The following is a 26,659-nucleotide window of genomic DNA, read 5'->3' as shown; positions in this document are numbered from 1 at the left end:
ATTTTGTTCAGTTGATCTGTATGTCTGTACTTATGACACTATCATGTGGTCTTCATTATTGTAACTTTAAGTCTTAAAGTAAAGTAGTGTAATTCTTCCAACTTTATGCCTTTTCAAAATTGCTTAGGTCCTTTGCATTTCCATAAAAATTTTGAAATCAGCTTATTGCTTTCAACAAAAAATTCTAGGATTTCTATTGGGATTTCATTGAATCTATAGATCATTTTGGGCAGAATGATATCTTAATTATATGAAGGCCCTCATACTATGAACATAGTATAGCTCTCTTTATTTTGGTCTACTTTCATTTCTCTCAGCATTGTTTTGCAAATTTTAGTGCATGGGTTTTATGTATATTTTATGGAATTTACGTCAAAGTATTTCACATTTTTGATGCTATTATAAATTATTTTTTCAATTTCCAACTGTTTCTTGCTAGCATATAAAAATAGAATTGTTATTTCATACTGACATTTTACCCTACAAACTTGCTAAACTCACTTATTAGTTTAGTAGTTTTTTTGTAGATTCTGATAAAGGACTTATATCTAGAACTCATACAACTCATTAACAAGTGGAAAAGCAACCCAATCTTACAAAGGCAAAAGCTTTTAGCAGACTCTTCATCAAAAAAGATATACTAGTGACAAACATATGAAAAGATGTTCAATGTCATTAGTGATTAGCAAAATTAAATTTTAAAAATATGATTACAAACCCACTGGAATGGCTAAACTTAAAAAGACTGATAGTGCTAAGTGTTGGCAAGGATTGGGGGCAATCAAATCTTGCATACATTCCTGGCAGGAATGAAAAGGGGCATAATCACTTCTGAAATCAGTTTGGAAATTTCTTATAAATTTAAACATGCATTTGCCATACAATTTAGCAGTCACATTCCTAGATATTTACCCAAAAGAAATGAACACATATGTCCATACAAGTACCTACCCTTGGATTTTCATAGCAGCTTTATTCATAGTACTTAGAACTAAAATAAACCCACATGCTCATCACCAATGAATGCATAAACAAAACTGTGTTATATTCATAATGGAATATTACTCAGCAATAAAAAGGAGCACGCTACTAATAGACTTGACAATGTGGATGAATTTCAAACACATTTTACTAAGAGAAAGAAATCAGACATAAAAGACCACATATTGAAAGATTCCATTTATATGACTTTTGGAAAAAACAAAGCTAGAGTGACAAAAATCAGGTCAAGTGTTTCTGGGCACTGGGGATTGGGGGAGAGGATTGACTGCAAAGGGGCCAAGGGAAACTTCTGGACTGATGGAGATGCTCTATATGATTGTGAGGATGGTTCACAAATGTATATATTTCTCAAGCTCATCAAATTGTACATTTAAAATTAGCAGATTTTATTTTATTAGCAGGTAAATTATTCCTCAGTGGATTTGCTTCAAAAAAAATCATGGTGACTTTAAATTATTACAAGTGCTGGTCCATAATCCCCTATCTGAGACCCTATGGGCCAAAGGTGTTTTGAAATTCACAGTTTTTGAATTTTTGAAAGCTTATACAGTATATTAAATAACCCCCCCAATTGATGCCAGATTTGGGGTAGCACCCCATAATCAAACACAGTACTATCTGCAGCAAAACATATAGTCACCAAGTAGGGGCAATAAATTCTATAGAGAGCATCTTGTCAGTTCAGATTAGATGTTGCCTCTAGATTTTGCTGCTGAATGCTCCATGAAACAACTTCAAGTTATCGAGCTTTTAGAAGTTCAGAATTGAGATTAAGGGGCTGTAGTCCTGTCTAACCAATTTAGTACTTGCTGTAATTTATAATTCGGGGGTTGATTGTGAGGACGGGAAAAGATTAGGCTGAAGAGATAGGTAGATCACAGAGGGTCACTTTGCACGGTTTAATATTTTCCAGGTGTATTTATAAACCACAACTACGAAAATGGCGTATTAACAAAATCTGAGAAAAAGGCGTACCCTGGTTACTCCTTTAGTCACAAACTCCTACAACTGCTTATGAAATCCTTACTGTAATGGAAATAATACATGAAAATCCCATTGTCCATAAAATATTATAATACAAATATATCAAAGTCAGTTCCTATATAAAAGCCTTTCAAGAATCCCCAGTCCCTTCACCATGAAGTTCCAGCTTTTAGACAAACTTTCAGGGATCTGATTCCCTCTCCATGACTCCCGTCCCTCTGTCCTAATACCAGGCACCTTAAAAACTACAACAAATACCCAGTTGCTTGTTCTGATTGTTCCCAGACTTTTCTTTGTCTTGAAAGCCTCTTTGACTCTGTTTATGCTCTTCTCTCTGTTTAAATGCGGTTTTCTCCATTCTTTCACTGGTTAATTTCTATTCTAGAGGTTATAGTTGGGTAAAGCAGTATATAGAGGGTATGGGTATATAGAGGGACCTTAATAATGGTTTCCTTAACTATAAGTGACATTTAACCATAATAATACAGATGAGGCAACATAGAGAATATAGCACTATTGTAACTCTTCCCAACTTGTCAATAAAGTGGAAGTGTTTACATATTATGACACCCTGAATCTTTACCAATAGCTTCCTAAGTTAAATCTTTCTGAGACCAAGGAAAAATATACTAAGTTAAGTTGTCTTCTTGCAAAGAACACTTTTTAGGGACTTGATATATGAGGGCCACCGATCCCATCTAAAGAGATTCTGTCCCTTCCCTCCAGGAGCTTATAATAGAGCATCAAACACATTAACACAGACAGACATGTTGGAATGCCAGTAGGAACAAAATGGAAACATTAAAGCAATACATGGATAGACAGGTAATTGCATTATGTAAAGGTCAAGTATAAGTAGATTTATAGTGGAAGGAAGCAGTGAGTACTTAATCAGGGCAGAGATCAGGAGCTACAGGTGGAAACGGGGAAGGTTAAGGGTAAAGAGTCACTTGCCTAATCAGCCCTGGGAGAGTTCATGGGAGGAGTGGGGATTCGGCAGCAACTATCAGCCTGAATGGGAGCTGGAGAGTCTCTTGCTGTCTTAAAAATGTGTGATTTTTGAATTAGTGAATTGAAGGCTATGCATTACAATACAGTATAGTGAAGCAGGAGGATTCCTTTTCTTTCATCCTTGGCTCTGAGATCATCCAAAAAGGCCATCTCTATCATTTGAGAGTATCCTTTTTAAAAAGTACCATTCTAAAAATATACTAAATATTTTAATTCCTAGTTTTATATCATATCTTAAATTTTGCCTGCAAAATCAGATGTTGCTATTTCTGTTTGTAACCAATGTCCTTGACAATACTCAGGAATGAGAGCTAATGTAAAAGAAAGCATTTTTTAGATTTCGAAGGGCTACAGGAGATGTCTTGGTTCATTTTTTGGATGAACTTTATCCTAACTAAAATGTATGAGCACGAAACCCTTTAGATAATTAGAGCTAAGTTCAAACCCTCTGTCTACTGGACGTTTTATAAGGAAGGAGTATTTCAAGAAGAGGAGGGGTGTCAGTGGACGCTTAGGTGACTTGACAAATTTTCTCTGGGTGCCGAGATTTTAAAATCTGTCCTAAGGAGAGCCCACACTCTCCTTTGGCAGTACATTCAAGATCACTGGGGGAAATTCTTTTCATGTGTGACTAAATCCTCAGTGCTCTAGAATTACATCCAGTTCTTTATGTCTTATCTTCAGTGGACGTGTTCTCTGGCTGTTTGTCAAAGAACTCTTGAGATACACAATTTGAAGATATTCCATTGCCTGTCAGTATTACCCTCTCCGGTCCTTTCATCTTTCTTAAAGGTCTTATTTTCCAATCCTTTAATCATCTCGATGGTCAAAAACGAAGTGCCCTTCCCTCTTTGTCTCACGGTGGAGGTAGGTGCTGACTAGTTTAAGTCCTATGAGTTATATTGATATTTTTCTACCCAAGGGCTACCTTTCTTGTTTAAATTGAAGTGTTGCTGTTGACTCATCATATCTTTTTGAAAAGCAACAATAACAAAACATAGCTTTGAACACATTTTGAAATAAGACACAGGGTGTACAAGTGAAACAGAATTATCTTTTCTTTGTGCTAGTCTGTTTCCCCTTTGGGCCCACTTCATGGGAAAGTAGGAGGCTTGATTATCCATTTTCAGCAAAATATCATTTACCAAGGCAGGAATATTAACTCAGGTAAGCAAAATGCTTGTTCCTTTCATCTCATCAATTCCACACCTACTCACCTTGCAGTTGACTTTTTATAGAACATTAGTTTGCATTAAAAAAAAAATCCATTTAATTGCATTGGAAAAACACTTCACTGCCAGGCTCCAGGCCGATACCATGTTGCAGCTGCTCCTATTTAAGGCATAATTGTAGCCTCCCTCTTCTACAAGGAACTAATTCTGATTTTGAAAGGATTTGTCCTCACAGTTTATCCTGATGAGAGAGGACTGGATTATTGCTGTGTAAAATAGCTGAATAGTCCTATTATAGCTATTATGCCACAAATGTTGTATATTGTTGAAGATCAAAGTACTGTACCACACTCAATGGTAAAATGTACAAGCATGGCACACTTCCCATATTATGTAAAAAAATACTGCATTTTATGAGTCATTGAGTACCATGTGAGGTATCCGTGGGCCCTGTATCATTTCCTTCCAACTTTCCTCATCATGCGGAAATCCTTTATTTTCTGGTTGAAAGACTTAGAATCTAGTCATTTCTCGCTAGTCTCCCCAGGAAATAAACTTCAGTACTCTGCGTTCTCTTGTTGCATTATATTATGTATTGCATATCAGTCTAGTTTACATTTGAATTACTTTAGAAAAATATTGAATGACTCTGGACAACAGTAAATTCTAACTGGCAAGTTGAGAAAATGTAAACCTTTCCCATCAAAACCATTAATGATGTTTTTCGAAACTTTAAAACGTGTAGGACTCAGGCTTGGTTAGGTTCTAAGGAAACAAACAGCTATTTCACCCCATAACCTTGTTAGGAAGGTCAACCTGTATACACATGCATAACGAGGTGCCTTAAAATAGAAGGTGGCCCAATGAGGTTCAAATGAATGGTCTGTAAAAAGAACAAGTCTTCTGTTCTACAGGAGAGATTGAGGCATTAGTTGTACTGGAAAGGTCACCCTTAAATAAGAGGCCAGTGAAAGACTGAATATTAATTTAGTTATAAAATATGGCATACTTTGATTTTAGTTTTAAAATTTGGTATTTCAAAATAAATCCCTATGTTTCATTCTCATAGTACATATATAGAGGGAGTCTCCCTCAGAGAAAAACTAACTCCCAAACCTAATAAAAAAGTCCCTCAGGAAGTACCACTTTGTTGTTGAATGATTTTTATAAGACTCTCATAAATCACGGATAGGATCAACTGTCTAGGGGATATTTTCCCTAAAGTAACACATTCTGTATGTAATTTGGAGACATTACTACAAGATTTAGGACTTACCGACATAGTACAAAGAATCAGTAAACATAAAATGTGGTCAAGGAAAACAACTGCAAATTCGAAAACACTACAATTTATGAAACCATAATTAAAATGAAGACGGGTAATGTTCAGGGAACTAAATCAAACACTAAATGTGGTTTATAATTACTGGTTAGGATTTCCAATGTAATTTGTAAAACTAAATGAGACAGTGAAATTAAACATAAAGAAATGAGGACCAGGTCTAGGATATAGGAGGCATTTTATATATTGTAGCTATCCATATTATTACATCAATGCTAGTACGGAGATGTTTCCTTCATAGACACATGCTTTCTGGTAATGAGAGTATATAAAGTTCCTAGTTCAGAGGACCAAATTGTATTTTGGACTTATACAACAATTCATTCATGTTTTGTTGCCCAGACCCTACCCTAAATGAATTGAATCAGATTCTATGCAGGAGGACCCCGGGCACAAGTATTTTTCAAAGCTTCTAAGGTGACTCCACTGACCAAACAATGTTGGAAATACTGCTGGATAAGACTCTAAACTCATCTAAAGAAGAAACTGTTTTAAGTAATTTGTTTTTATATGTTAACCTACACACAACATATAGCATAGTGCTTCCCCCCACCCCCCGTTCATATGGCTTTGTTGAAGAATGTACAAATATACGAATAAATGGACAAACGAGTACACTTAGCTGTGACATAGAGTTAAATGTTCCAGAAATTGAAAAGTAATAAAATGACTCTCTACTATTTTATCTTCCAAAGTAATAAGATTTACTCAGAGGTCGAGCTATTCAAATTCCCCCAAGTTTTTCTTGGTAGAGATGCACCCATTCAATACGTGATAGGTCTTGGGTGGAGCATTGTAAAAAGAGTATTTTTTCCGATTACACCGAGATGACCCTCGCGGTCTACTCTCTATGTATGAGGGATTGGAGTTAAGAATTTTTAAATTTTTTACCAACAGCTCACATTCCCACGTGAGTTGGGTAAAACTCGGTCCTCCTCCTGTGTTTCTCCTTTGCTCTTACGCTACCAGTACACTCAACACTTCTGACACCAGATGTGTGGGTTTTCTCCACATCAGGTAATTCTGTGACACCAGCTGAATGTCCTACAATTGAACTCAATTGTGACACTATCTACCTGGAGATAACATCAGATCCCACGGGATAAGGGCTCAGTCTCACAAGACTGCCACCACCACCCCCCAAACACACGCACACTTCAGATACCAATTGCGAGTCTAGGTTGTTACCTGTGCTTCTGACCGATCAGCTATAAATCAGAGGTTCCCATGGCCCCCTCCTCGGGTTTGATTAATTTGGTGGAGTGGCCCACAGAACTCAGGAAAACCGTTGACTACTGTTTACCAGTTGAATATGTAAGGGTATAACAAAGGATATAGAGGAACAAATAGATGGAAGAGCTACAGAGGGCAAGGTACCTGGGAAGGGGCACAGAGCTTCCATGCCCTCTCCGGGGCCGCCACTTTGCCAGCACCTCCACTGTTCACCAACCCGGAAGCTCTCTGAACCCCGTACTTTTGGGATTTTTATGGAGACATCATCACACAGGCATGACTGATCAATCACACCATTTTCATGTCCACCCCCCACTGACCTTCAGGGGCTACTCTCCATATATGAGTGATTGGAGTGAAGAGCTTATCAACGGTTCACATTCTCACCCATAACACCATGCCACGCACACACAAACACATCATTTTGACTCTACACACTGCACGTGGATTTTCCCTCAAGACAGAGGAAAGCGGTAAGTCTGTGGAGCAAAGTGGAGACATCATTATCTTCCCCCAGGTGTCAAGATGTTGATAATAATATTGTTTCCGCCCTGAACTATTTCATCTTCTGATGTTCACAAGGCCATCGAACAGAAACCAATTACAGATGCTAAGGAAGTTTTAAAAAATCCAATTTTGAAGAGATGTAATACGATGGTAATAAATGCTGGATCGCTGACAGAAATTTAAGCTTAGAAATGTTTAATTTAAACCTAAAAGGTTTTTTTTTTTTTTTAATCATGGAAGAAAATGCATATAGGCACATTTTAGCATCTACAATTGAAATTTGAACACTGATGTTACAAACCACAAAACTTCATTTAAATTTTATTATAAAGACCTTTATTTAAAGAAAGAACATATTTTCTACTCCTTACTTTCATTTTGTGCCTTGAATGATCTGGAAATATGGAGGTTCTTCTGAATCCAGTGGGGAAAAATTATTTTTTCTTACACTTCTCTCTCCCTACACCAATCTGCACCATGTTAATCTGGAGGTAGGGAGAAAGCTGGATTCTTGCCACTTATAAAAATGATGAGGGTGTGCTCGCTTCGGCAGCACATGTACTAAAATTGGAACGATACAGAGAAGATTAGCATGGCCCCTGCGCAAGGATGACACGCAAATTTGTGAAGCGCTCCATATTTTTTTCTAAAGCAATTATACTCCAATAAAGATGTTTTAAAAAAAAATGATGAGGGGAAGAAAGAAAACCATGGCTTACAAGAAAAAGGCTGTAAGAAGTATAAAGCAATGCTTAACAAAATGTTCCTAAAGGAGCCATGTATAGACGCCCAGTGATGTTCATTTTATCATTCCTTATACTGTCCTCATAGATTTTCTTTCAGATCTCTCTGCTTGTAGGTGACTGATGCTCTCAATTGCAGAGGAAGCAACATAGCTACGGGAAAGTTACACGGAGCAGTTGGCAATCAACGTGCACTAGAAGGCTGTGCCCGGTGGTGAAATGTTATTAGTATCCTTCTTGGCACCAGAAACAAGTGAAACAGATGAAGTATTTCCAGGCTTCTTTGTAGGGCCTTGGGTCCAGTGTACGGGGCTGCTCCCTCCTGGGAAGGTAACTATCGCCCACTCCTGTTGGAGTTCCCACCAAGGACAGAGCCCCGGGAAAAAATCTGTTGGACAGCGGCCAAGATCCGCCAAACTTTCCAACCACCAGGAGACACGAAGTTCCAAGTTTCCGGGTTTGAGAAGTAAGGCGGGAAAACGTGACTGGTGCTTTCCTCGTCCCACTTACGGAACAGAGAAATAGGGAGGCTGATTCCAGGTCTTCCGTGGACCTCCAAGAGAATTACTGGGCTTCCAACTAGAAAAGGACAAGAATCCAGTAATGGGCAATTAGCAAGCCCACGTGTTTTCCCTCTAGCCCGATCTTGTGTGCTGATCATTGTTTTTCTATTTACCCTTTGAACTACCCCTGTGGTCTTTTGCGAGTCCTTAAGGCAGCCTTAGCCTTCGCAAACCCTCCTGGGGGACAGAGATCACGGGGAGGCGAGGGCTGGAGGCGGGAGCGAGCAGGAGAGGGGACACCCTTCCAGCCCATCCACACCCTGCAGTCCGTTCGGGTCCCTGGGACAGTGGCCCACTCACAGCACGCAGAGGGTTGGCGCTCCCTGAGGGCTCCCAGCCCCGAGAGCGGCGCTGCCCGGAAAAGTCACCTCCACCAGAGAGTGGGAATAGGGCTGGGGGAGCAGACAGCGGGGTGGGGAACGGCCGCGCCGCGGGAGGTGCGGGACGCAGAGAAAGAGGTGGGGACGGCCGCGGGGTGGGGGGGCGGTGGGAGCGGGGTGGGGCCGGGGCGGGGCTGGGGGCGGGGCTGCGCCACAGCGCCCCCTGGCTGCGCGCTCCCCGCCGTGCCCCGCGGCCGCAGCTGGCTCGGGCTCGCAGGCCCCTTTGTGTGCGACGCGCTGGGCCGGAGGAGCGGGGCCCGGGCGCAGCGGAGGCTCCCCGGGGTCCCGCCGCCTCGGCCCGGGCCCGGCAGCGCTCTCCTCCTCCTCCTCCTCCGCTCCACCCTCCGCCGGCCCCCGGCCCCGAGCGGCCGCCATTGGGCCGCGAGCAGCCCGCGTCGTGCCGCGCGCGCACTCCACCCCGCCCGGCCCCGGGCTCTCACACCCCCCCCCTCCCGCCCCGTCCCCCTCTCCAGTCCTCCTCCCATCCCAGGCCTCCAAGGTGGAGAAAATAAACTCAAAGCAGAGCAACTCAGAGACTCCAATAAAACGCCCAGTACCTAGAGCCCGAGCGCGTGTGCCGGGCGGCGAGGGGCGCGGGAGGCGGGGATGGAGGGGCGGGCGGGGGGGACAATGAGCGCATGAAGTTACCTGCCCGGCGGCGGCGGCGGCGGGGCCGGGAGGCGGCGGCGGCGGCGGAACAGGCTGCGCGCTCGGCGCCGACGGGTGCGCGCCGCGGCTTGGGGGAGAGTTGAGCGCTTCCCCCCCCTTTTCTTTTTCTTTTTTTTTTTTTTTCTCCTCTTCTTCTTAAACAAACCACAAACGGATGTGAGGGAAGGAAGGTGTTTCTCTTACTCCTGAGTCCAGACACCTCTCTCTGTTCCGTCTAAGCTTGTTTTGCTGGACACTTTTTTGAAAAAGGCAAAGAAAAGGAGTTGCTTGATGTGAAAGTGAAATGGACGTAAGATTTTATCCACCTCCAGCCCAGCCCGCCGCTGCGCCCGACGCTCCCTGTCTGGGACCTTCTCCCTGCCTGGACCCCTACTATTGCAACAAGGTGAATGCTCTGCTTTTGTTTCCGCCGTGTTCTGGCTGCTCGGTCCCGGGAGGGGGGCGGCGGCGGCGGCGAGCCCGCTGGGCGGCCGGGCGGTCGGTCGCCCGAGGCCGGTCCCGGGCGCGCTGGGCTCCAGCCCGCGGCTGCCCTGCGTGCCCTCGGGGAGTAAATATTGCGGAGCCGCTCCCGGGCTTTGCCCGGCCCCGCGATGGTGCGGAAAGTGACACGATTTGCTCGATCCTTTCCTTCCTGCTGTTCGCCACTAAGGATCCCTGCCTAGGTTTGCCGGGGGGGGCGTTGAAAAAAAGTAGGAAAGAACGGCGGAATACTTTGGGGGTGTGTCTGGGGTCCGGGAACGCAGGCAGAGAGTGGGAGAATTCCGTTTATTTTCTGGTTTCCCCTTCTCCCTCCCTCCCTGCTCTCCCGGCGGCGGGGGCTCGTGGCACCGCTTCCCCGCCCGGGATTAGTTGCCAGGGGAGCCGCCGGGAGTCGGGGTGCCGGGACCCGGGAGACGCCCCCGCCCCCCGCCGGGCACAGCGCTCCGCAACGCTTTTGTTTTCCCGAACCGGTCCGGGCGCCGGCCTGCGTGCCGGGGTGCCGCCGGGGCGCCGGGGCCGGGGGACAGCTCCCGCCCGGGGGTGCGCGCAGAAACAGCAAGTTTGTTAGGAGCCGGGCGAGCGCGTCGCCTTCACGTCCAAAGCTGCAGCCCTCGGCGCGGGACTGGAGCAGGTCCCGGGCTGGGCTGTGCTCACAGCCCGGTGACCCCAGGTGCCGAGGCCGCGGGGGCCCGGGGCGAGGCGGGCCATGAGGGTGACCGGGGCTACCCGCGGAGGTCCGCTCGTCCCAAGGATGCAGCAGTCAGGGCGTACGTAGGGAGGGGGTGACACTCGGGGTTCCTCGAACTCTCAGCCCGCGGAGGGAGGACGCGCGGGGACCAGACTCCGAGAGCAGCCGCAGGTCCACGGCTGTCCTCGCCTCGGGCTTTTTGGACGTGTCTAAGCAGTCTCGCCCGGTGAACGTGGCGGGGAGAACGGAGTTCTCTGAGACTCAGGGCGAGAGGTTTAGACGCCCAGTTCCCGCTCCGTGGTAACCCTGTCAGATACTCCCAGCCCCTGCGAGCAATTCCGTGTCGGCCCCTCGGTGAATTCCGCTGGATAAATCGTTGGGACTAGTAACATTTGCCTGGTGGCGAGTCATCGTCAAACAGCTTTTTTACGCGATACAGAGGTATTTAGCGCGCGGCATCCTCAGCCCCCGGGCTCCCCATCACGCAACGAACTCGCAACTCCGAGTCTTGGTCAATCGACAGGCGCGCACACACACACACACACACACACACACACACACACACAGAGCTGTGAGTTATATCACCCCGTGGAGAAGCTCCCTGATGCCGTGTGTACAGTGCAAAACCCAGGAAAAGGGATGTGCGTGTGTTGATGGTGTTTAGGCAAGTTAGAAACCAGGGAAATCTAGTCTTGTGCAAGGCAGAAAGGTTTTTCATCCTGCAGGAAGGGGCCCTTTTTAGCTAGGGGCAAGTTGGAAGGCATGGGTAACTTTGGCCAGAGAAGTTTGCGTGATGAAGTTTCATTCTTTGTTGGTAATACAGTCCGTTTTGCCTTAATGAGCAGGTCTTTTGTGTTTGCAACATTTTATTTTTGCTTATAACACTACTACTACTAACAACAATAATAAAGTAGCAGTCTTATCTTGGATAGTAAAGACATATTCCGCAGTAGTAATTGGAACCAAAAGGTCAGAAACATTTTGGCAATGAAACTGGACAAATCCTATTAAATTTATCAGTGATTTTAGGCTCCAAAAAGAAGGTAATGACTTGGATACACATTTCACTCGTCATTCTTGTGATAGTAGGGTCAGATTTAATTTAAAAGTTAAATGCTTTGGAAAATCAAGAATTACTCCAATATATTAAATCATTTTCCAATTAAGTGCTTTAAATAATTTTAGTGGGTTGTGCTGTGAATTGAATAAATTAATTTAGAAAGTCTTCAGAGTTTCTTTTCTAGCTCATTGAAGTTCCTTTTAAGTCACCCGGTGTATGAGGAGCAAACTGTTCTTTTAAAATGCAAATTAGCCCCCCTTTCTATAGACTAGATGCAAGTCTTCTATTTTCCTTATCCAGGGAATAATGGATTTTTAAAGGTGCACAGTCATAAGATACACTTTTAATAGTAGGAAGAGACTTCATGGAAATGTTTCTCGCAGGATGTCTGCTCCTGCCCTTCTCTGGGTAGCAGTCTACCAAATATATTTGTCACTGATCCCTGCTTATATTCAGTGTACTGAGTAGGTTTGCTAGGCCCCAGAAAACCCGGGCACTAGTGTTCTCTACTCCATCATGATTAGCATTGGCACAAAATTTCTGTCCAACTCCACAGTTTTAGTTGCTTAGAATGTAGTCAACCAGAATTCATTTTTACAGTGACTCAAGTAGATCTGCAGGGATCTGAAAGGTGGGCAGAAGTTTGAAAGAGGTGAAATAAGAAATCTGTATCCACATTTAGTAAAAACAAGTTGGACCTGACTTCTCCCAGAGAGACGAGACTGCAAAGTAAACCTTGTCTCTTTCAGAGGTGTCGTGAATACATAGTTTATTACAAGAAACAGTCACTTTGTCAGGTTATTTGTTTTCAATAGGATGATAAGATCATAAATTACTAATTGTCTTTATTTTAAATCTGTCAACACTTTCCTAAAGTCAGTGTGCTGAATCCCAGCGGAACCAGTATCTTTCTGTGCTTCAGCTTCAGCATCACACAGTTGTAACTAGTTTCTCCAGTGACATTTTTTTCAATGTCAGAAGAGACCCTAATCCAGAAAATGAATATCCTCTTCCTGAAGCTTTTCTAAACTAAAATGAGGTTGTTTTACTTTGCTGACATTTTCCAGCACTGCTGCTCTATAGATTGCCAAAACACTACTTACATTGTTCAGTTAATAAACTCTGTAGGAGGAATTTTTTTTGAAAACAGTTTAATTTAGTATCGCTCTATCGTAAGAGCACATTACGTTATGAGCACATCACTATGCAAACTGGCCTCCATTTTCACATAGCCCATTGCAGGAGAAAAGTGAGAACAATGCAACGATGCTGGTTATGGCAACTGTGCGAGGCATCTCTTACACAAACAGCCAGAACGGATGGCACGTTGCTGTATATAGGTCAGCCTTTGAAATAGCAGTGTAGCTCATAGACTGGACAGAAGCATGTAGGCTGGAAGTAACAGTGGTCACCTCTGGCAGCTTAAAGCATGGCTATATTTCAGACATTGAGAGATGGGTACCATACTGGAGTTTCGTCTAATTAAGGCCATTTTAAGTAACAGTGTATCCCTTAATTGAGCTGAAGGATTATAGGAGCTCGCAACTGGAGTCTGGTAGTAAAATAGAGTCCTCTTTTTGGTTCTAGTTGAAGATGTCAGAGCATCAGTTTAAATATATACCCACAGAGTAATAACAGTTCCTTTCAGTTTCTTAGTGCAGCGTCATTTCTGAAGATTGTTTTCACTGATTTTATGCTAAATTGGGACAAAGAAGTGGCACTTTTTCATTTTTGCAATGATATGATGTGTTCAGTTATTGCTCAGTATCTGCCCACAGAAGGAGTAGTAATACAATTATGTTATGACATGGCTAATGGCAGGGATGCTGACCTCTGCCAGCAGTGGGAGAGGAAATAATGGTCTTTACTGTTCTCAGCGGTTGCTTTTGTGGAATCAGGTCCTGAATCTTTCTTCGGTTGATTTAGACACAAGGAAGTTCAAAACACAAACCCATACTGGCTATATACAGAGTGAAGAATAATGGGCGTTTGGAATATTGGGCTTTTATCATTGAAATGAGGGAGGACAGTGTATAATCTTTTCACATAAACATAGGAGGAAGGACCTATTTGTGATGAACTCTGCGTTAAAATGTCAGGGCTAACATTAGACATTTGGTAACTTCTGAGAAAAACAAGATTTATTATCATCTCTGCAAAATCTCCTTCGAGTTTATTTTCCTATTTAGAGTATTATGTATTGTACTTTAATGTGGCAAAACTCATCCTTTCTAAAATACAGGATTTGCAAGCACATTATGATGGAGTCATTATTTCTACTTTAATAAATGTAAGAAAAAGGAGGAGGAGGAAGGGGAGGGTTGTAAGCAATTTAGAGCATCATTGCTTGATCAGTTCTCCACCCACCCCCATAACTTCTAGGACTTTGGGAAATTCATAGTCAATCCTCTGAACATCGTTAGTGTAATTAAAACTCCCATGGGAGTGTTATTAAGCTGGCATCTTTCATAAGTTTTGAGGTCTTTAAATATATTTTAAATAAATTTATAGGTAAGAGCATAAGCCAAGCAATCCTATGGTTTTGGCCACTAAATCAGATATCATACAAAACCCTCAAATGCAGCTAGCTATCTTGACTTTGTGGGATATTTCAGTGTCATAAACTCCAATTTTAAATGTCTATGCAAAAATTACAGTTATGAGCTTTGGAGCTCATAATGTTATTTTTAACATAGCTTACATGGTTTAGTGTTCTCACAGTTTATCATATATGTTAGAAGTTACTGAGTGATGATATTAAGGAGCATTTTGATATTTTGCTTAGTTGGAAAAACTAAACTGATATTTAAATATTATCTCAGTTGCTTGTTGTAGTTTGTTTTAAATGACATGATTGCAAGGGCTTAGAACAGAGGAAAGAAGTAAGGTACTTGAACCTGAAAGAAGTAGGGAAAGTTCCAAGTTTAACAATGGTTTTCTTGGTAACCAGAACTGGGTCTCAAATGTTGGTTTTGGTGTGTGGAACTATTGCTTGTGGGCATGCTTTTTTTTTGTGATGGGCTCAATTCAAGAAAGGGATGGGTTAGAGAATTGGGGTAGGGGTGAGAATCTTATTTAGCTATGAAGGATGACTTATTCTACTGCTTTCCAACATTTTGCTAACTTCCTAGAAAGTTGAAAAGACCCTGGGGATATTTCTCAGCTATTGGAGATCCTCCTGCCCTGATGGAAGCCTGCCCTCAGCAGCTGCTCTGTCTGTGCGTCTGGTGCCTCTTCCCTCCCTCCTTTTCACCCCCTTCCCAAACACCCCCAATCCTGGAATGACTCCCCCTCCCCTGCTTTTCTCCTTCCCAATCTGGGTCTGAACCTGGGAGGTATGTACTTCCTAACCTGAACTCCTCCCTCTCCTCAGGTACTTGGCTCACCATCATGGCTATCTTGGCCGCCATGCTGCCTTTTCTGCTTGCCATCATTGTTATCATAACCGTGTTAACAAATCCATTCTTCCTCCAGTACCTGACCTTTTTTGGGGTAAGGAAGTTGGAATCTGCCGGTCCTCAGGCCCATATCCACTTCTTAAAATCCTGAACTAGGCTACTCTCCTTTTCCCCTTCTGAATGAATGACATTGGAGCCTAGAATAGGCTAAGACTAAGAAAACATAGACATGATGCTGAGAGGAAAACCATGGTGGGTGTTTCTAAGCTCTCATAGTTCACCTCTCCCCGCACATGTTATGCAGCGTATTTAGAGCTTGAAATCAGCTCCTTGAACATCCCCTATCGGTGAAAAATCTTTATTTAGACGCTAAACTAGTATGAAAGTGGGACTGTGACCTCCTGATGTTCAGTTGCACGTAGTAAGTTAGCTGAGTTACACTTACAGTGAGTATGTGGGTTGGCCTATTTATGTGTTCTCATCAGAATATGCATAGATGACTAAGATGGGAATAGTTGGAAATGCAGAACCTACTTAACTAATTACTTTTATCATCCTACATCTTAGCTTATCCAAACGTGGATCTCAGGGTTTCTGGGAAGTCATAAGGTAGAATATTTAACTTATACCTCAAGGAAAATTAAATATACTTATCATGACTTCATTAAATGTTATTAACGTTTAGATTTTAAAAATATTATCAGTTGTTTAAGATAAAACTTATATTGTATACAAGCAAATCTAAGAATCTAAAATGTATACCTTTAGGAGAAAACAAGGTTGTAGTAAACCATAGTTAATAAATACTGTGGCCCCCACAACCATAACTATAATCTTGCCTGCAAGGAGCTTCCACATGAAGCATCTAAATGTTCGAAAGCTGCCTTGTTTAAACTGAATTTAAACAAAATTTTAACATGGGGAATATTTACTTTTACCAATCTTGAAGATATTTTTTCTCTTATGTACTTCCACTTTGATGTTATTGATATCCAGTCGGCTCTCCATATCTGCAGGTTCTACATCTGCAAGTTAACCAACCTTGGATGGAAAATATTCGGGGAAAAAATTTCCAGAAAGTTTCAGAAAGCAAAACTTGAATTTGCCGCGCACCAGCAGCAACTATTTACATATCATTTACATAGTATTTACAACTATTAGCATAGCATTTACATTATATTAGGTATTATAAGTAATCCAGAGATGATTTAAAGTATAGGAGAGGATATGTGTAGGTTATATGCAAATACTACACCACTTTATATAAGGGACTTGAGAAACCTCAGATTTTGGTATCTGAGGGGAGTCCTGGAACCAGTCCCCAGAGGATGCCCAAGAACAATTGTATTTTCAGTTGATCTTTTTCTTTGAAGGTGCACTTTCCAGAGTCAGATAGCCTTTGTTCTCCGTTGGTTGATAGGACCAGCTGTAGACGGTGAATTTTTTAAATGGACTGTCCCGCTAGGAAAGCAAAGTACCAGGACGCTACAGCTTACATCTGCCCTAATGAATTTGAGCATTTTTTTGTTTTAAACCATGCATGCCAAGTTTCATCCCGAAGAGTAATTTCTCATTAAAAACAGTTGAGTTATAAACTGCTTAGAAATGTGGTTTATAATGGAAGTGCCAAAAGACTGTTAATTATAGCAGTTCTTCTGTAATACTTTGAGACATAGAATTCACATTAACCTGAATGAGACTTTCCTGGTTATAACATTTTCCTCCCTATAGCATTCATTTTGAAAATGGGAACATTATATTGCTCTGTGCCTGGATGTTGATGGTGCAGCAGAAAAGATCAGAGGAGGGATGATGCCAGAAAGAAACCCCCTGCTCTATCACTGGAGGAGGTGCTGATATTTTCCCAGATCTCTTTAGTTTGAATAGGCAAGTAAGGCAAGTTTGCCTTCCTTGATTAAAAAGTTAACTTTTAAAATCTATCTTCAGGTTTCCATTGTACTTATGAAACATGATCATTGATTTATATTTATAATAACAAAGGTCATGAAACCAATGTCACTGTTAATGCTTTTCTGTTTGTCCATTTTTCACTTTGGAGTTTTTAATGGTTCTGCATTAGCCAAGTACTTATTGTTTTTCGTTCTTGAGTTATGTGCTTTGATGAAACTGTCTTGAAAGGACTCCTAAATAAACTAGGGCCGTGGTTGGCTGATAAGAAGCTTTGCTAGTGGCCAAGAAAATATAAAGTGTTTTGAGTTACTATGTGACTTATAAGTTACAAGTATCTGATCCACAGTTGTAACACTATCAGCCACTGCATGGAATACTTTTCCATTAAAGTCTTTGAGCCCCTATCTAGAAGTTACCTAGTCAGAGAAATTGGTGTGTGTGTGTGTGTGTGTGTGTGTGTGTGTGTGTGTTTGGGTGAGCATGTGTTTTTCTGTGTTTCTCATGGTCCTGGATATATTCTGCCCATAGATGCATGAGAATTTATCATAAATGGCAGAATCTCTCAACGTGTACAACAACAACAAAGGCAATTATACTGGTCAGTAGGAATGCCTCATTACCACTCCTTTTTAAGAAATGTAGCCATATTTCACATGAGACGATGCTTTTCACAATGCTAGGGCTTTAATTGGGCAAATTATACCTTAGTAAGACTAAAGAACTGGATCTTTTCTGAGGAACACCTAAGCCTTTCTGAAGAAAAGACTCTTTTTGAAGATTTCATATAAAAACTGGGGCTCTTGAACCTGTGTTGACTTGCCCCCTAGGCAAAATAAATATAACCCTGAAAGGATATGATTCCCTCCCGCTCTGTTTCCCATTCTCTTTAGAAGCCTGACTCTGCTCGATGTCTGGTAAAAGTTCTGAAACTAAAACCTTTAATCCACCTGTGTCCCAATCTTCCATGTATCCACAGGAGGAAATAATTAATGTTTGTATCAAGGCACCTTTATGAGAATCAAGGAGTCAACAGAGGTAGATTATTTAGAAATCACATGAGGAAAGATGTTCAAAAATTCAAACAGTGGGAGACCTTAGAAAAGTACCATCTTCTCAGTCCCTTTCTTCTATTTCTGCTACCTTACTGAAATGAATGTGTCTTCCAAAGTTGTAGACTAGTGATTCTTTCAGGAAAGGAGTGAAAAGAATAACCTTTCTAGAGGGTCAAAGGTGAATTGGGGAAAATGGGGTGTGTGTAGGTACAGCCTGTAATCTCCCTCTCTCAGATATTGATAAGCCCCCAGGGGGCGTCTTTTTCCCTTTCTGCATTGCGAGTCAGTGCACCTAATGAGAGATGCTAGGATGGAAGCTGTTGCCTGTGATGCTGTGTAAGAAGATGAAATAAAGTTGAGAATACCTGCTCCAGAGGGAAATGCCCTCTTGTAGTTCCTGACTTCAGGCAAGCAAGCTTGCCCCTCACTACCTTCCTCTGATATATGGGTCAGAGATGGGAAATATAATGTGCAAGATTAATTAAAGAATGGACCAACTGGGTCTAAAGATAGTCCAATTACATTGAAAGCATATCTGCACACCACCTGAATTCCTTAAGTCCTTTAACTCAGTTAAATGGTTAATTTGAAAAATGATGGGTAAAGTGTTATATGCGTTGGCATCTCCAAGCCATTGCATAAACCAGTTCTTTCCTTCTATACCAGTATGCCTCTGCCTAAAATGCCAGGAACAATTGTATAAAGAGAAATGTTAATAATAAAGAGGCAGGATAACCTTTCAACAAAAAGTATATTTTATCATTTGGCAGATGCAGTCATGAACATTAATCATTGAAACCTGCAGATACTAGAAGCTTAATATCAAAGCTAATGATTTATTTTATGTTAATGACTTTCTGCCAGGGCATAAAAGACTGTTCATAACAGACTCTCCGCTCTGTGTTCACTTACTAAGGCTAATGGGATAATCTTTACTCTCCCCAAATTAAGCTTTTTGAACTAAATTATGCTGTTATTTTTCAAGGTAACTCTCCAAAATTTACTGCAAAACTAATCTTTTAAGAACTGATTAAAGAAATAAAGAGGAAGAAAATTCCCAAAGCAGCTTTTCTAGTTCATGAACAGTTTGACTTAATTAAAGAGAGAAAGTTTGCATGTATGCTAATATCCCTGGACCTGTAATGCCAAACAATTTGAAAGTCAGCCTTCGGTGGCAAGGTCTGCCTTTGGAGATTCAGCTCCTGTAAGTACATCCCATAATAGAACCCATTTTTGTCGATTACCAGCCAATAATGAGCTGAACGGTAGTAAAACATTGAGTTGTTCACTGGGAAGTTTTAAAAATCATGTTTATAATTAGTTATAACCAACATTCTATTTCAATAAGAGATAATTTGCCTACTAAAGTTCACATAATGTGCTAATCATGTCTAGTGGTTAATAAAGGCCTCCTACCTCACTCCCCTGATGGCTATAAAAGGCTATTATATTCATGGCAGCAGTTCAGGTACAGCTGCTGTGTGTTAATAATGCATCATTGTCCCACTAATCAACACAGCAAAGGTCAGCACCCCTAAGCACCTAAACTACCTATTCTCTTTCCAAAATATTTATTAACACCTTAAAAGCATATCTGTTCATTTTCCTTAGCTTCGAGTCAGTTAATTCCACTCCAAGCTACTTGTGTGATAAAGGTTTTGTAACCTAAGCGAGGTTGTGGAGGAGATGAATGTAGATTCATACTAATCTTCTCCCATAAACATGTTTCCATTTCCACAGTCATTGACTGAATTAGTGTGAGGTTGGTATAGCCACGAACCCCTTTATAATTAAGTAGGTGTGTTCCAGAGGGAGAACGTTTTCAGATTTTACATGTTATTTAAAGAGACATTTGGAAGAAAATCAACTTTTCAATAAGCAGAATCATTTAAAGTAAACAGAGCGAATCAGGAAACAGGAAGGGATATTTAAAGTCTAAACAGACAGGAATCTGCATTAGTTTGTAGACCTGAAACAGTAGTGAAATATTATTTGCTTAATTGTTCTTTTGGCATAGGGAAGCAATAATAGTAAAAGCTTCTTAAACCATATTTTCTGCACACAACATATTCACGTGGGAATTCCATTTTGCTAGAAAATCGTGCAAATCAATAAGCCAGCACTTATCTGCATTAAAATTGGGCAGACAACAATTTATAGGCATAGTGATAGTGTAGTTCTCTTGATACCCTTGGTTAGTGTTTAAGATAATCCTTGCTTTTGTGTCCTCAGAGAGCAGCCAAAAATGTTAAGTGAACAAGATCTTGTTTTCTCATCTTGTATTATTCTGTTTTCTGTTATTCATTTTGATAACCTTGTGTGTGTGTGTTTGTGAGAGTGTGTCTTTTTCCTTTAGGGCTTGAGAACCTTAAATGTTTCAAGAGAAGAAAAAGAAATGAAACTCAACTGTGTTTCCATCACCAAGAGGAACGCAAAAGGCGATCTGGTGGGAGGAGCTTATATTTGTGCAGAACATAATGTACGAGGGTACATTTGTCATGCTTTAAATACATAATGCCTACAATGAAATATGTACAGGCGCAGTTGTGATCTATGACGTTCCTGGCTCCGGTGCCATTGTTTGTAGTCTCTACGGTTGTCATACATTGTTCTTTGCACATCATACCCTTACAGCAGAATTGGACACAATTTCTAGCTTTCAGTCCTGCACCATTTTCATTGCACAATGTACATGAGTTTGACAGGGTGTGTGTAGGAAAACTGGCAAGCAGTTGATATTTTGAAGTGGCAAGCGTTTCAGCAGCTGCCTCCTCGTGAAAAAGGGATGATAAGATATACTGTATTGTTAGTTTCAGGGACAGCATTAAGGTTTAAGCTCTGTAAAAATGTACACATTATTCGTCAGTGGTGAAGCAAGTCTTTTATGTTTTTAGAGCTTAGCTCGCTGGCTGATGTGAACTAGAATGACATAGGTCAGTAAATGAATAGGAGTACTTTGAATTTGAACTGCTGCCAATTTTGCACCAACAAAGGAACTGACAAAAGAAAGATTTTATGTGAAATGCAAAGCACACGCGATGTTTTGGGGGCGGGGAAAGGGAAGGAGAGAGAGAAAGAGAGAGAGAGAAACCCACCCTAGAGAATATTCTTTAACACCTACTTGCAAGGATACCCAATAGTTAAAACACATCCATTTTTCGTGGCTCATCAGCTCCAACCTAAGCTGTTTTTTCTAATGTTCTTTAAAAACCTGTTGTATACACATAGGCTTCTAGAATCTGTTCATATGGAATTCAGAGTGTTTTTCAAAATATCACACTGTGCCCTGAAGGCCTGTTGGCAGAATATCAGAGTTGCCCACTGCTGGAGTCCCCAACTCTCTCTCTCTCTCTCTCTCTCTCTCTCTCTCTCTCTCTCTCCCTCCCTCCCTCCCTCCCTCTCTCTCTCTCTCTGGTAGTGGGAAATGGTAGTTTAATCAGTTATGGCACTTTCAGTGTGTAACGTTCATTAGCAAGGCAATTTGTCATGACTGCTAATGGTCACAGGGCATCTGCTCTCTCCGTTACAGAGCATGATAAGTAAGAAGACAAATATTTCAATATCTGATAGTATTAACTTGTTTCAAATTTATAATCCAAGGTTAGCTGCTCAAAGCAAACACAGTAGCCGATTAACAAGCATCCTGTATTCAATTTTACTGGGCCCTGTTTGTATGGATTTATGACTTTAAAGCACACTAATGTGCTATTATGAAGGGCGCACAGTCTTTGATTAGATGTTCAACAGAAACTAAGTTATGAGCAGAGTACCTTCTGGGTTCATCTGGAGAGAATTTCTGTGCATACTATTTTCTGTGGAGCGCCATAAATTGAAAGGTTTGATGCATATGCAGTATTTCTGACATGCTAAATATTCTTCTTACGATTTAAAAAAAAAGTCACTTTCCTATTGGTTTATAAACTGGTCAGTCACTTTTCAAGTGAGATGAGAGCCCCGATCTCTTTGAAAAGTTTGAAAATTCTAGTAAAAAGCTTCAGAATGAATTAGAAACGTCACATTTCTTCCCAGAACACTGCTTTATAAGATCATTGTTCATTGTTCTAAACGGGAAAAGTTAAAAAGATTCCCCCCAGTTGAAAAGGCTAGAATTTTTTATGTATTTCCTATTTTCTAGATACTACATCACATCACTTGCCATGCAAAATCTTGACACATTTTCATTTTTAATGAAAGGCCCTAAAATTCAGAGCATAATGATTTCTTAGAAACTGAACCCAATCTTGGTTAAAAAAAAAATAAAAAAATCGTTCTTGCTAGTAACAAAAGCTGTTACTGTTTAAGTTCCTGTTGAGCGGTTAGTTGGTACGCTTCGCTGAATGTTGTCAAAAAGGCTTTCCTCATGATTGACAACCCGGCAGGAATGTGAATGGAGATTTTAATTGCGTATCATGTGTGCATATCAGAGCGAGTGAATTCATGACTCTGCTTAGCTCCACATCTCTGCAGGTCAGCCATGCCAAAAAAATGCTCTTTTATGTGCAATTTTTCCAAAAAGAGAAAGGTGTATGTGTATTGAAGTCATTCGTTATCCATTTCTGAAGTGAAACACTTGTGTTCCCTTAGCCTTGGAGTTTGAACGTGGAACAGAAATCCATTTGGAGATTTCTTTCTTTTACTCTTTGCACTTATACTTGGATGATGTAAATTCTTTTCTGTTACAAGTTGGGAAAAGTCTGCCAGAACATATTTTTCTTATGGCACTTGTTATATGAAGTGTGTTTATCTTTTTCTTTTTCCCTAAAGAGTACTTTGAAAAGAAAGGGAAAAAAATGTAAGCCAGCAGAAAAATTTACTGAGGTCAGTTGCCTCTCTATAACTTGCAATCTTTAGAAAAAAAATTTGGGGGGAGTGGGGAGTGGAGAAGAAAGGCTATATTTCTGAGAGGGGGAAGGACCATAAAATTGTATCTGAATTTTGGTTGAGAATAGCAAGAATACAGTGCTTATGGTAAAATGACAGTAATGAATATATGAATGTTCATTTCTTAGAAAAATAACTTCTAGGCTGAAAATTTAAAGGTCAAAGTTTCATTTCTGCTATCACCTCTTTGCCAGGATGCAATGGTGGTGTTAAACCATTTATCTTAGTTCAATGTCTATATCCAACACATGTGAGATCTTTGGAGTAAAACTTACTTTGTAAGGTAACTTTGGCTACAGTCACCCCAGATTGATCAAGAAATCAAAGTAAAATCAAAAAACTCAGCAATGAATATGCTATATATAAGTTTTCATTTGATGTGATGTGAAAATTTGGCACTTGGGTTGTAAATTTAACACCTAGCTTACTTTTCTATGTCATTTTGAATGGGTGAGAAAAAGATTAATGCCAGGGTCATTTTAAATATAACCCTAGTAATAAGTAGGGTAATGTTGAAAAGATGGTGACTTTATAGCCTTAGGATATCCCTTGGGGACTTAACTTTGTTCTAGGCTCTAATATGTTATCCCAACACATTTTAGAAGGTATCACACTGCAGGTTGATGATTCAGCCCTTAGTATAGTGTTCAGTACAGGGTGATGGTTCTGGGAAGGTGCTGCTGTACCTTTAAAAGACTAAGGAAGAAAAATCTATTTTATTTTTTAAAATTTAGCTTTATGTATGGGGTGACATTTTTCTAATGTTATGGAAGACTATTTGGTACTTTATACGGAGAGCTCAGGCAAGAAAAACTCTATTTACAAAATGAAAAAAAAGTGCTGAGCTGAATGCATTTCACTTTTAAAGGTGATGTTCTGGTAATGAACTTTATCAAGCAGAGAACATTTAAGTGAAAGTATTCAAGTAGTTCCTATTTCGGTTGCCTCACTGAAGGATGTGTCTCTGTTTCCATTATAACTTCTTATTTTCAGGTGGCTCCAATGCAGTCCCCATAAATATTTGCACAGGGATGAAATGAGAATATTCTTGGCCCCGAGAAGCAGACTTTTTTTAAAATTTGGAATGCACTTGTAAAGAGGCTGTGGGCTTTGTTAATAAGGCACACTTAATTCATTTTTAGAAATTGAAAAGCATTTACTGGACGCTAGCTGTGTGCAGAGCCTTATGCTGAGTGTTGGGGGGCGGGGGGGGAGGGTGGACGGGGAGAGGCACAGAGATGAGTAAGCCCTGGCCCCTGTCTTCGTGTGGCTAGTAGCCAAGAGAGGAATACAAATAACCATAACCCAGCTCTGGTACAACTGATGTGATATGGATGGAGTCTGTAGTCAAAGTGCTGGCGGTACAGAAGGAGAAGTACTAATGGATTGAAGTGCGGGAAATCCGGGTTGCTTCCTGCAGGAAGTGGCATTTTAGTTGCCCTTAAAAATCACGCAGCAAAGAGGGGGAAAGTTACTCCTATTTTCTGAACTATTTTTTTAGACTTCCTACCTCTTTTCAAAATGACTGGAGGCAAGTAAAAAAACCCAACACCTACAATAAGGCTATTAATATTAATGCAGAATATGATAGCCAGGAAAAAAGACGCCCACATGTTTCTTAGCTCAGGTATTTTTCCCTATAATTAAACATTAAATTTGGCTCTTGCTTGTTCACAGAGCAAAAATGGAAATACAATGAGCGACAGAATGCTGATTGTCTGAGAGACATGTGAACACTAATTATTCATCAATTTTCCTCTCGTGAAAGACAGTGAAATGAGGAAATAGATGGAGGTGTGACATCACGGGCTGTCTGATGTGGTGCCTGGGTTGAGGCTGAGGTGTCTGTAGTGAGAAATAGGGCACTAAGTTAGCAAGTTAGGAAGGTAACCAGTGCCATTCTAGAGATGGGTTTAGGGGCAGCTGGGGTGGAATTCACGTTGCTTGTTGTAAGTGGGCTAATGCTTAGCCCTTATAGGAATGTACCAGAGAAAACTGCTTGGGGGAGTTCCGTGGTAAAATGAACCATATTTTTCTGAAGACCTTTCCAATTATAGATGAATAAGCTTTTAGAGGTTTTATACTTCTGCCAAAAGGTTGAGATACATTAAAATCTAACTTCTTAAGAGACACAAGAGTATTGCAGTCTACCTGCAAATTCTTTTTTAAATTGATCAGCCCAATCATTAGCAATTGATATGAACGTTTTGCTTTGCGTGTAGTCTTAGAAGTGCACCTGCTGAGTTAACGTCCAAAGTTATTAGTAGTCGCTTTGCTGAAATTTCTTGTTCAGTGACAAATACGCACACAATTATTAGTAAATTGGGAAAATATAGTAAAGTATCCAAACATATACAGAAACGTCAACAGCAATTTTAAAGGTATCTCACAATCTTCAAGTAGCCACAGAGCAAAGTCCTCACATTTTTCTACTGAAGTGCCCTGATGGATTTATACCCCCAGGGGCTGGAGGAAGACCCCAGAAGTGCCTGTGAAATCTACAGAGGTCTGAAAAAGATGATGCTTCATCTTTAAGAAATATGTAGATTTTATAATATTTTCCATAACGCATCCCTGTCTGTTTTCATGTAAATATAATACTTTTAAATGACTTACAATCGAGTCCATGCTGTGTTCCAGAAACATAGTCTATGTTATTCTAAAGTTCTATTGCCTTGGCATATCACTCTTTGCTCTTAGGGGTATGAGTTTGAGAAACATGAAATAACATAACAGTCTTTTATCCTTATTGAGAAATAGACTGGAGGCCTTGCAGGAGTTGATATTGTTAGGTCATCTCTCCCATAGAGATCGGAACATTTTGTTCACCCTTATTTTTTCCCTGACTTTCACTTATTCTGTTTTTGGTAAGAAAGCTTGACAGAGTACTTGATCTTGGTTTAAATTGGAAGACTGTGTAGGTAGGGCTCAATAATTGCTGGTACCGTGGGCATAGTGACATTATGCTTAAAGGGAGAGAATGGTGAAGAGGGAGGAAGTCAGATATCCCATGTGTAGATGGAAGAGGAAAATCCCAGAGTCACTGCAAAACCTGACGATGCTTAGTGATGGGAAAGGTTGTCAAGAGTGGTATTATGTTGTTAGACATTAGTATGTAACCTAACCTGAAAAGAATTTGGAAAATCCAAGAAAAGGAAAGGATCATGAAGAAATCGAATGGTTACAGTGATGGTTTGGGGGTGGGTGGGAGCAGGTATAGGATAGAGCAAGACCTATAACGTAACAGATGGCTGAGGTTTGGGTTCCTTCTCTCCAGTCCTCCTTCCTTTCCTCCCTTCCTTCCACCACAGACAGACATAATTTGTAAGATGATTGACATTATTTTCAAGATTCCTTTACACTTACTTTCTTAGATATTCTTCTACCTACATTCTCACCTGCCTAAAATGGGCTTCTGTTTCTGGGCAGCCTTCCCTTCCTGCCTTCTGCATCACCATTAGGACACTCTTCAGTGGACTGAACAGTCTTGGAAAAACAGTAGTTCTGGTTATGCAGTACAACATGGATAGATTTTAGGTGTGTATGCAAGGTTTCCTAACAAATGCCGATCTACTTGATGTCC

General features: G+C 40.9%; 1 protein-coding gene and 1 non-coding gene across 2 annotated transcripts in view; both read left to right on the top strand.

Moving 5' to 3' along the window:
* The first annotated feature begins 7,788 nt into the window (after positions 1-7,788).
* On the top strand, positions 7,789-7,895 carry LOC133077468 (U6 spliceosomal RNA). The gene has a single exon (XR_009697743.1). It is a non-coding gene; the product is annotated as a U6 spliceosomal RNA (small nuclear RNA).
* Positions 7,896-9,620: 1,725 nt separating this feature from the next.
* Positions 9,621-26,659, top strand: part of TOX (thymocyte selection associated high mobility group box) — a 295,082-nt gene continuing 278,043 nt past the window's right edge. Inside the window, exon 1 of the mRNA XM_061171715.1 lies at positions 9,621-9,991. Within this exon, the coding sequence (XP_061027698.1) occupies positions 9,890-9,991 (102 nt within the window). The 5' untranslated portion in view covers positions 9,621-9,889. The remainder of the gene's footprint in view (positions 9,992-26,659) is intronic.

The sequence above is a fragment of the Eubalaena glacialis genome, chromosome 17, assembly GCF_028564815.1.
Source record: "Eubalaena glacialis isolate mEubGla1 chromosome 17, mEubGla1.1.hap2.+ XY, whole genome shotgun sequence".
Lineage (NCBI taxonomy): Eukaryota > Metazoa > Chordata > Mammalia > Artiodactyla > Balaenidae > Eubalaena > Eubalaena glacialis.
This window is presented reverse-complemented; position numbering and strand designations above follow the sequence as displayed.